The 11721-nt window shown below is 40.3% G+C and overlaps 1 protein-coding gene across 1 annotated transcript in view; it reads right to left on the bottom strand.

Annotated features, from left to right (window-relative positions):
• Positions 1-4001: 4001 nt before the first annotated feature.
• The window catches only part of LOC115514956 (putative teratocarcinoma-derived growth factor 3), a 40106-nt gene continuing 32386 nt past the window's right edge, over positions 4002-11721 (bottom strand). The window contains 2 exon segments of the mRNA XM_030317093.1: positions 4002-4073; positions 8747-8991. Coding sequence (XP_030172953.1) covers positions 4002-4073; positions 8747-8991 — 317 coding nt within the window.

The raw sequence follows: 11721 nt of genomic DNA, 5'->3' as shown, positions 1-11721 counted from the left end.
GAGAAAGCGCACAAGCAGGGAAGAGCTGAGAGAGAGGGAGAGAGCAAATCCGAAGTTGGCTCCAGGCTCTGAGCTGTCAGCATAGAGCCCAACATGGGGCCAGAACCCACAAACCGTGAGATCCTGACCTGAGCCAAAGTCAGACATTTAACCGACTGAGCCACCCAGAGGCCCCAAGAAGAGTCCTTTTGTATACCAGCTCTGATTGGTCATAGTGGTCTGGAGCACGCCACTGGAAGAAGATTGTGAAGCACACTCAAAATCTGTGGGGAGGTGTGCCACAGTGGATAAGTAACATCTGCCACGGACATTGAGGAGAAGTGGCAGAATATGGGCTAGTAACGTGCCATTACAAGTCAAAATTGCCCCACAGATTACCTTCTGAAAAATTCTTCATGAGCATCTGGGACTCTCCTGGATAGAATTCACACAGAAACAGGAAATAATGAGCTACATCCTATGGGGAAGATATCTTCCCACTTGAGAAGATTTTGACGGCCCTGATTTTGAGGGAAAACACTTTGTGAACTGTAACACACCTAGAGAGGAATGTTTGATTAAAGAGGGGAAAAAGGGGCACCTGGGTGGCTCAGTAGTTAAGTATCTGACTTCGGCTCAGGTCATGATCTCTCAGCTCTAAGTTCGAGCCTCGCATTGGGCTCTGTGCTGATGGCTCAGAGTCTGGAGCCTGCTTCAGATTCTGTGTCTCCCTCTCTCTCTCTGCCCCTCCCCCACTCATGCTTGCACAGGCTCTCTCTCTCTCTGTCTCAAAAGTAAATACATAAATAGTAAAAAAAATTTTTAATAAAATTTTTTAAAAATGAGAGAGGGAAAAAAGGGGCACTGGATGGCTCAGTGGGTGGAGTGTGTGACTCTTGACCTGTGGGTTGTAAATTCCAGCCCCAGGTTGGGTATAGAAATCAGTTAAAAATAAATCTTTAAAAAAAAAGGTAGAGAGGAAAATCTTGTTTATAACTTTTGGTGCAAAGAGGAAGAAAATAAAATAAAGGCAAGTGTGATGTTTCTTATTTGCTAAAATCAGGGAAGCTTGCAGCACACCAAAACATTTAATCCTACAGCAGTTTATGCTAATTTATGTGGAAAAGTCCCCAGAGAAAAAAACAAGGAATTGCTTCGTGTCATTCCGTGCCTCCCTCCCCCCTTTGCCGCCATTTGAGGAACGGCACAAACGTTTACTGATTGGTTTGTTCATTTCTGCAGTGTTTCCATTTTCTCCTGGTGCTGCTCCTGCTTAACACAATCCATATTACTTAATAAAAGAATGAATAAAAATACTGAGATTTTTTTGAAAACTGGAAAACCTCGACAAAGACTTGTACTTCATCAATGAGGGCTGCAAAGCTTTTAAATTAGGAAGTAGACTTCCAGGTTGTGAATGCGCAGTACTTAAGTACTGCCCCACTCCTCTGACACCAAGCTGCCGCACAGGCCCAGTTGGTGTGGATGGCGTGCCAGCAACAGCCCCGGACTACTGGCCACTTGGCCCAAATGTTCCTCCACATGGCATCAGTAGCAAGCAGCAGTTCTCTTGGCCGGTTGGGGTGTCTGACACATCACTGGATGTTTTTTCCACACACAGCGCCAAACAGTGTGCTCAGCTACTCAGAATACATGTGTGTTTCAACACACGGTATTACGAAAGAAAAACAAAGTATTATCAAGTGTCTTTTTTCATTTTAAGTTCTCATTTGTTCTTCTGCATTCTTTTAGCATTTCAACATGTTTTGGAGGGTGCAGCAGGACAGGGAAAGAAGTGAGAGGAAGGAGGTAGAGATTTCCCCTGCAGGCTGGAATCCATTTTTGCTGAGTCATCTGCCTGATGCCCAAAGTGGGTCAAACCCATCACAGTGTGGGACATGAGCGCCAGGGCTGAGCGTGAAGACCCAGAAGGTGGTAATACAAGACTCACTGCAAAGTGGAGGGCTCTCCTTTGACATTCAGAGAGCGTGTTTAGAGAGATGAGAGGAAACCTTACAAGGTAAAAAGGAAGGATAAATGGGAGGTATGGTCACAAATCCTGAAACGTGTGTTTTACTGGGATGTTCCAGGTGTGTTGAGTGATTCCAAGTGTTTGGGTTTTGCTAATTATATCTAACTTTTTGCCTGTATCTGGCAAGTTGAAAGCACAGCTTTCAAGTTTACAGGGGAAAAAAATGCTTCAATACTTGATATCCTTGTGAACTCTACATTTCTGTAGGCTCCTAAACTAAACGTCTAATAGTGTCAAATGCTGCTTCTCTATCAAAAAGCATGGGGGAGCTACGCTAACACCTATCACCCTCTTCACAGCCAAACCCCTATGTGTGTGCTGTCGTATTTGATTCACCAACTACTGCCCAGACCTTCAAGCCAGATACATAATCCTGAACTTGATTGACCTCACAGAACATGAAACTTGTTGGCAGGTTCCAAGATTTGCCAGATTTTACTCAACCCCTTGTTTCAGATTTCACTTGCAAATTTAGAGAGTATATTGCATATCCCCATTCCAGAGTAAGAAGGTACGTATCATAGCATCTGCCCATAAGGGTTGCTAAATACATCTGTTATAGTATTAATTACCATAAGGCCGATTATTTTGTGAAAATGCTGGTCTAGCTTGACAAGTAACCAATACGTCAGTTTCTTAATTTGAGACTGCAGGGTTTTTATTTCTTTATTTTTTTGGTTTTGTCTTTTATTTTAAGCAGTCTGTCACTCTCAAAAGACCTGGCCCAAAACCAAATATCAGCCTACATGGCAGGCTGACCCATTCAATGCTATTCAGCCTCAGCAATCTAAATACACACCACATCGTAGCCGTTGGCTGATCCCACTGAACCAGAGTCAGGGTTTGAAAATGGCAGTGATAAGGACCACACCAGCCCCACCCCCAGTGGCTCTCTTTCCTAACTAACTATAACAGAATGAGGTACCTCCTGGGATAAAACACAAAAGAAATAGAACAGTGTCAGTGACTGCATCCATGCAGACATGTCAGCTGAATTTGGAAGACCAAATGAGAGCCAAATAAAACCAGAGATGGGATAGTCGGGATACCTAAGAGTTGTCTCCTTACAGTGGAAGGAAACTGGCACACGAACTACCCTGCTGTGGAGCCCAGAGAAGACAGGCAGAGGGTTCCCAGGTGTAGAACCTGGCTTAGGTTCTCCAAAGACACGTGAATGTAGCCACTGAACGGGTGGTTTCCACTCTATTTAGTCACAGCTTGGGGCTCAAGGAGACTTGCTTTGAAACTTCTAAATGAAAACACAGATTGGAGTATGTTCTCTCTTCATGTTCAGCAACCTCACGGAGCAATCAGACCACTTCGCACAGACAATGGCTCCCCTGCCAACAGATTTCAGGCTTAACTCACAGTGAGACTAGCAGAGCCTCCCTGAGCCACTGCCAATATCGCAACAAAGAGGGACAACCCAGACCAGCTCTAGAGGCACTTAAGGATCCCTCCTGGGGCTCCTAAAAATACTCTGGGGAAAACTCTTTAAGAGGGCATTACATTATTCTCATTTAATAAGATCTTTGAGATTTCAAGTGATGGAAAAACAACTCAAATTGGTTTAAACAAAAGATTTATTAGCTTACATTACGAGTAATCAAAGGGGATGGTGCTGGCTTCAAATATTGCTGGATGCAGCCTCTCTGTCTCTGCCTCTTTATCTCTGTCTCTATCTCTCTGGCTCTGTCTCTGTATCTCTCTGGCTCTGTCTCCCTATCTCTGTCTCTTTACCTGTATCTCTCTGTCTCTCTCTTTCTCCCCTCTCAGTTTTGCTTTCCATCAATAAGTCCTTCCATATCAGCAAAACATCCACCAGGCTTACATCATCTTTGTAGCCAGTGTTCCTAAAAAGGAGTGCAACCTGCCAGTATTCACATCAGTTTTCAGAAGGGCTTGAAAATGCCTGGATTGTGTAACTTGCTCATCCCAGAATCAATTATTAAGGCCAAGGTTTTGAAGTCCTGCAATGCTCCAGCCTGATTCAGATGTCTACTCCAGGGTTAGAAGTAGTCAATGCCTGTTGATTGACAATGCCTGAAATGGGAAAGACATCCTAAAAAGGAAGAAGCAAAAAAAGGAGGCCCAAAAAGTTACAAAAAAACCTAATACTGTATAAGCAGACTGGGGCTTAGAGCGAAAATATTATGAGATTAACTACTAACATAGAATCAATAACACAAATACCGTTTCCCCCCTAAAGTGTGTGGGTTTACCAAAGCACACTTGGGGGTGAATGCACATATCTATTTTCTTTTTCTGATTATGAGAAATGAAACAGTAAGCGGACCTCTTTGCTGATCTTTAACATGAAAAGCAGCTTCTGCCTCAGGGCCTTTGCATCAGCTGCTCCCTCTTATGGGATCACTCTTCCCCCAAATATCCATATGGTTAACTCCCCCATCTCTTCAAGTCTTTGCTCATCCTGACCATTCTGTATAAAATTATAAGCTACTATCTTCACCCCCACCTACTCCCATGCTTTTGCTCTACTCTTCCTTTTTTTCTATGGCACTTATTATTTTGTAAATCATTATTTATTTATTTATTTTTAAATGTTTATTTATGTATTTTGAAAGAGAAAACAAGCAAGCAGGGGAGGTGCAGAGAGAGGAAGAGAGAGAGAACCTAGGCATCTTTGCACTGTCAGCATGGAGCCTGATGCGGGGCTTAAACCCAAGAACAGTGAGATCATGACCTGAACTGAAACCAAGAGTGGGACACTTAACCACTTAACCAGGTGCCCCTATAAAACATAATTTAAATAACATATTTATTATTTTTCTCTTATAGTCTTTGATCCTTATTCAAATGCATGCTCCAAAGAGCAGGGATCTCTGTTGTATCCCAAGCACTCGGAATGGTACCTGGCACAAAGTAGATGCCCAGTAAATATCCATTAAATGAATACACTTCCCCAAAGTATCAAAGGCATAAGAAGACTGTTAAGATTTGGGGAATTTTAGCACAATACAAATAACAATGTCTAATTAAATATTATATATATGTTCTAAGAACTCATTAAACAATTCTTGGCTGCAAGGAATTTCTCTCCTATACCCCAGTTTATTGCCCTCATCATAGACTTCTTTTTTCTAAGCCTTTTTTTCTCTCTCCTTCTTCTCCGCTTTAGGACAACCCCTGGAGAACTACACATTTTCCTCTTTATTAGGTAGAACAATTCAGTTATTTCTTTTCTCACTTATTCAAATATGATACACCCAAGAAACCTCATCAAGAAACATGATGGTGTTAATAAAAGTATTCCCTATCTCTGAAATGGCACTGCCCCTCCCCAAACTGTGGACTGAGTAGTAAGGTTTTTGCTCTAAAGCTCTTTTCTGCTACTTAAGTCAGTATGTCATAAAATGCCAATGTCAAGACACTAACCTCAATATAGAAGACTTAATGGTGATTTTTGCTTTCTTCTTTTTGCTTATTTTCTACTTTTTCTGAAATAAATATGTAGTACTTGTGTAGTAAGGAAACCATTAAAAATTATTCTGCTATTATGAGTATGTACATCTAGTAAGTAAGCAAGCAGCTTTCAAGACATCTGAGTTACAGATAAGGTAAGTAGAGCATATGTGTGCTGAGCATAGGTAGGAAAGGGTGAAAGGAGCAAATAGCCACCCAAGATTAATGAGGCAACTACCACTTCTGGTTAAAAGGAAGGAACAGAGACTTGTCTCTTTAAACAATTAAAAAACTGAACAAAACACATGAATTAATGGTTTTCAGACACTGGACAACAGGCAGCACAGGGCAGTGATCCCTGGGGAAAAGAAAACAAATGTGGTGAGCCTTACACGGATGGGAATAACAGGAGACTGGAAGGGAATCTATAGAGAGAGTTTTGAGGCCACAGAGTAGGGAGGGAAGATTCAGAGAGAGCCCATTGGCTTCCCTGAGTTGAAGATAAAGACTTAAGAATTCAGGGAGACCATGGCAGCTGGAATTTGGAGGGTAGAGAACTAGAGAGGAATTAGCTTCATGAGGAGGAGTGACTTCTGTGGAAAGGAGAGAACTTCACGGGAGACAGCCAGAGAATTTCACAAAGTCCCCCTGGGTATTCAGCTGAATTCTGGTCAGCACATGTGAGAAAACTGCCTCATTCTGGGGAATGAACTGTAGAGAAGAAGCAGGCAGAATACTAGAGCTCATATAAGATTGAGAAGAGTTTGTATTATCGTCAACCATTAAAAAAAAAATACTCCACAATAGACAAGAAATCAGATACAGTGCTCAGAAAGGTACCGATTGCCTCAGTGGGTCAAAATTAGCTCTAGACAAAAATGGTTTTCTTTTCCCACCTAATAAAGCATAAAAACATGCCTTGAAAGATCAAACTATGTCCAAGTACTTAACTGTATGCTGGAACAAAGCTCAACAATATTTAAATAAGTAGAAAAATATCTAGAACCCAACAAGTAACATTACAATATCTGACATGCAATTTAACAATTACCCAACAGGCAAAGAAAAAAAAGAAATATAATTCATAACCCAAAGAACAATTGGTCTATAGAAATAGACTTAGAAATTATATGGAAGACAGAATTAGTAGGCAAAGAAATTTAAATAGTTATTATAAACATATTCCATATGTTACAGAAGACAGAGAAAAACATGAGCATGATAGAGAGACATGGAAGACCAAAAAAAAAAAAAAAAAAAAAAAAAAACAAAATTGATCTTCCAGAGTTGAAAATGACTGGATAAAATTAACAGCAGATTAGATAGTGTAGAAGAAAAGGTTAGTAAATTTGAAGACAGAGCAATAGAATCTATTCAGAATGAAACACACCAAGAAGAGTGACAAAAATGAATAGAGGATCTGGAAATGGTGGGAGAGCAACTTCAAGCAGCTTAATATACCTGTAATTGCAGGCCCCAAAGAAAAGGAGAGACAGGAAGAGATGGAAATATTTGCAATAATAATGCCTGAAATATTTCCAAATTTGGCAAGATCTGCAAATCACAGATCCAAAAAGCTTAATGAACCCCAAGCATAAGAATAGTGAATAGGAGCACCTGGGTGCCTCAGTCGGTTAAGCATCCAACTGTGGCTCAAGTCATTATCTCATGGTTTGTGAGTTTGAGCCCCATGCCAGGCTCTGTGCAGACAACTTGGAGCCTGGAGCCTGCTTTGGATTCTGTGTCTTCCTCTCTCTGCCCCTCTCCTGCTCATGCTCTGTCTCTCTCTGTCTCAAAAATAAATAAACACTAAATTTTTTTTAAATAAGTGAATAAAACTATACTAAGGCAAATAATAATCTCATTGTTTAACTAGTAATAAAGAGAATATCTTAAAAGTATCAGAGGAAGAGATAGATATATTATTACAGAGGAAAAAGGATGATAGCCAAATTCTCGAAGCAATGCAAGCCATAAAACTGTGAGTCAATCTTTCAAGTACTGAAAATAAAAAGTCAACCTAGAATTCTAAGTATATCAAGTATCTTTAAAAAATAAAGGCAAAATAAAGATTTTTTTCAGATATGCAAGAGCTTATAGAATTCATCAGAAGAATTTAAACACACACACACACACACACACACACACACACAAATATGGAAGAGGAAACTGAAATCAAGTAGAAACCTGGGTCTACACAGAAGAAGGAAGAACATTGGTGGTAGTAAACATGGTAGGAAAAAAAACCTTATGAGATAGCAAATATTTATGACAGTTTAGACTCCTTTCATCAGCCATTGATGACCTCATTTGGCCATGGATTCAAAGGTAAAGGTTGTGTCTGGTCATCAGTTATCAATGAGCTTCTGAACTCAATGAACTCTGAACTTTCTGGCCGTGTGTGCTTTCTCCTGCATCTTTGCAATAGAGCAAGTGTACATTGGTTCTGGGCATCTTCTGTCTTTGGAGCCCCCTGTTCACTCTCAGCTCTGATCCTTGTAACCACTCAGTCAGCAGGGAAGGTTGATGTGGCAAAAAGGATTCAAATAATGATATCCTTCCACCCCCCTGGATTCTATCCTAAGTGTGTTAATCTACCCCATCTTTACCCCTTGATTCTGGCTAGAGGTTTTAAATTGACTCAATGTATCATGTGATTCATGCATCTTAACTTGGCTGGTGAGTCTTTGTGTGTCTGGTCAATGAGGCTACTGTAACACCACAGTATTTTCCACTGCAATATACTAAGAGGTTTATTTGAGGGGGAACATTTCCCCCTGTATTAATTCATATTGCCTGTGACCCACTGAGCATTATTTTTTTTGTCAAAGTAGTCAGCTTCTTTCCAAAGATATTCTATGTGCTTTGTCAGATGAACTCCTTACTAGGAAATTTTTTTTTCTGTAATGAACTGCATGTTCATGGGCTATACGTAGATCATTGGTCTTAAGAACAGAATTCTGGGTTCAAATCTTACCCTGTTCTCTTGCTTCAATTACAAGGGTTCTCCAAAACTCATTATCTGGAAATCTATTAGAAATCTAGATTTCTCAGATATGGAGATGTATGGAGTGGGAATCAAAATTCCCTTTCTTGTCAAGTTGTTGTAATGATTAAACGGCTTAACACTTTTCTAGTGCCTGGTATGAAGCTTAACACATAATAAGTAACCAACAAATACGTTCACTCTATTTTTCTTCTTTCCTTTCCCCCTGCCTTTGCAACATTTCTGCTGAGCAGCTATCCTCACCCTTTCATTTCAGCTCCAGAAATGGGGCATAGCAATCCCTGCCTGCATGCCATCTGTATCACCTTCTGTCTCCAGTTAGCTTCCTCCTCCACTCTGACACACTTCCATTTGGGGGCTCCACCCTCTACAGCCTCTTCCCAGGCTGGAAGCTGTTTTTGTGGTCCACACACTTGTTTATGAAGAGCGCTGAGAAAATGCCAGGGCCCACACTTTCTGTTCTTCAGGGCTTCAATATCATTGTCTTCTCCCTCTACTACTGAACCAGTTACATCTTTCCTAAGGCAGGAATCAAAGGTCTGCCACAGGCCTAGGCCAGAGGAACAACTGTAGAAAAATACATAATAGTTCAAGACCCTGCAGTCAGCTATTTTAGCATTCCTGGGAGATTATTTTCTCAGAGACTCTCTAAAACTTTGTGTGCCTTGGCCACTCCCACTCAATTTCCATGCTGAGAAAATTACTACCTTGTTTCTACTGAGAAGAAAACTTTATCAGAGATAGTGTTGTAATCCTATCCAAAGAGAAGAAATGGCTTTCAGAAGGTAAGGGCCGTCTTGTGATTCGGTGAACCCAAACTCAATTTCAAGAAGGCTCCCCCATTTCCTAGTTGGGTTTGTCACTGCTAGTATGTCCTTTCTCTCCCCTGGATCTAGACCCAGTCTTGCTCTACCAGACAGATAACTGCCTCCTGTTTTTGAACTTGTTACTCTAGTTCAATGAGGGAAAGAGCTCACTTGAATTGATATTTATGTTGAAGTCCTTTACCTCTATCATTGTACTCACATACTGTTTGTGTTTTATTCATCCTTTCTAAGGCAAGCAGACTTATAGTGTGTGACTGTAAAAATGAGAGATAAATACACTGGAGAAGAAGAAGAAAGGAGAAGAGGAGGAGAAGACAAAATAGAAAATACATATGGAGGGAAACAATTTCCTTGGCCAATAAGAAAAGCATATTATCAAATTCCTTGGGCATTTTTTTAAATTCCCGGGTTCCTTCTGGAAATTTAACCCCCCTAAGGCAGTAATTACACACACAACTAGAAAGCCATTTCCTTACTGTTCATTTTCATACATTCACTGGACTAGTCACCAGAGCTTCTCAACTCAAAGCGAAAGGTACCAGATCCTCCAGAGTTGGCCAATCCATGTTTGTGTATTAGAGCCCCTTGTCCAATTCAATTCAGTTAGAGCCCCTTGGACACAAACACACACATGCATGTGCACACACACACACACACACACATATATTTTTCTACATGGAAAATGACACGTTCTCCAAATTACCCGGTTTCAGATTAAAAATTTGAATACAACTTGAAGCATAAAAAATGACATAGCCTCAACTCTCTAAATGCGCTCCTGACTATATTAATTTATACTGAGGCCAGGAAAATCAAAGAATAAATTATAAAAGAAGTCTGTAAAACCTGAGCTTCATACTTGTAACTTGTTGGGAATAAAGTGGTCTTACTTTTTTTAACCTGAGTCTTCCTTCCAGGTTAACTGTGCAATACCTTTGACAATCAGTTCTCAGATTAGGGAACATATAAACTGAATGACTGAATTTTTCACTCTTTTAATCTTTTTCTTTCTTTTCAAAGTGTTTCTTTTCAAAAAACGCATTTGTAAGCCACATTTCTAGATGGACTAAGTTGCCTCTAGAGTAGGAGTTAGATGAGCAAGGAATCCATTCAGATGTAAAGAGGTCTTCAGGAGATCTTCAATTTAGTATACTGGTGATACAGTGAGGTGGACAATGGGCCTAAATAGAAAGGAAGTTACAGGAACTACATCCTCCCCACAGTTCTTATACACCTATCCTGCTCTCTCTGTCCTTCCTTTCCTGAGCAGAGAAGAGGCAGGATCATTGTATGGAAACAAAGATGAGGCAAGCAGGGGACCTCCCACAAGTGTCTCTACCTACTCTGATGGAGACATAGGATCTTGGGATTTGAAAGCCAGAATGCATAAACTGGTTGTAGAATCAGTTCATTGTTTTGGCAACTAAATCACTTGAACTCTCACCACCCATTTCAGGGAACCAACTCCAGACCATCCTGGCAATAGTGACATGGTTATCAACCTCATCCCATTAGAATTGGTATCTGTATTTATTTTTTCAGTAGGCAGTTTTAGTAGGAAGTTTTAAAACTGTTAAAAATTGGTACTCATGATTTTTTTAAGGTGAGGACACAACATCATTGGAAAGACGGGATTAAAGGGTGAAACTTGTTCTGTGAGAGCCTCGTTTGAGAGCCATGCTAGAAGCCAACTGCATCTAGCTGCCTTTCCTTTCTTTTTCCTGGGGAAAGTGCAGGGAAAGAATAAAGGTTGATAAAGGGAGGTCAATAAAGGGATGCCTGAGAATCACAAGAATTCATTGTTCTAGTTTGTATTATAAGAAGAAAAATGCTAAGAGAGAGAGAACATCTTATACTTGTAAAGCTAAAATAGGACGGAGATTCTTTCTTAATCTCTGAATAAACTCCATTTCCCCACTTTGTACACCTAGAGAAGCTTTCTCTCAGCTTTCAGCAAGTGGAGGACAAGTGGAGAGAGAGGACTATAGACTGGCAACTACGATGAAGGACAATGAAGGGTTTTAAGAGAAAACCGTTGTAAGACAAATGAAAAACTACAATAAAACTGCAAAAAGTACTTATTTGAATAAGATAATTCAAATATCAAAACATGCATGGCTCAGGGATTTCCTTTTTTTTTCTTTAAAGAAAGTTCATTTTAAAAAATGTCCTTGATATTTGAATAGAATCCTCAAAGCAAAAACAGGCTCCATGGCAGAATCTGGAGAATCGCGTGAAACAAGAGCCTTCTGGCTATTGGGAGGTATTTGATGGAAAGATTAAAAATGTAAGTCTTTATAAGGTACTGATTTTTTCAGAGTGGCTAAAATTAACAACTCGGGAAACAATAGGTCTTGGCAAGGATGCGGAGAAAAGGGAACCCTCTTGCACCATTGGTGGGAATGCAAACTGGTGCAGCCACTCTGGAAAACAGTGTGGAGGTTCCTCAAAAA

Source organism: Lynx canadensis, chromosome B2 (assembly GCF_007474595.2).
Source record: "Lynx canadensis isolate LIC74 chromosome B2, mLynCan4.pri.v2, whole genome shotgun sequence".
Classification (NCBI taxonomy): Eukaryota; Metazoa; Chordata; class Mammalia; order Carnivora; family Felidae; genus Lynx; species Lynx canadensis.
This window is presented reverse-complemented; position numbering and strand designations above follow the sequence as displayed.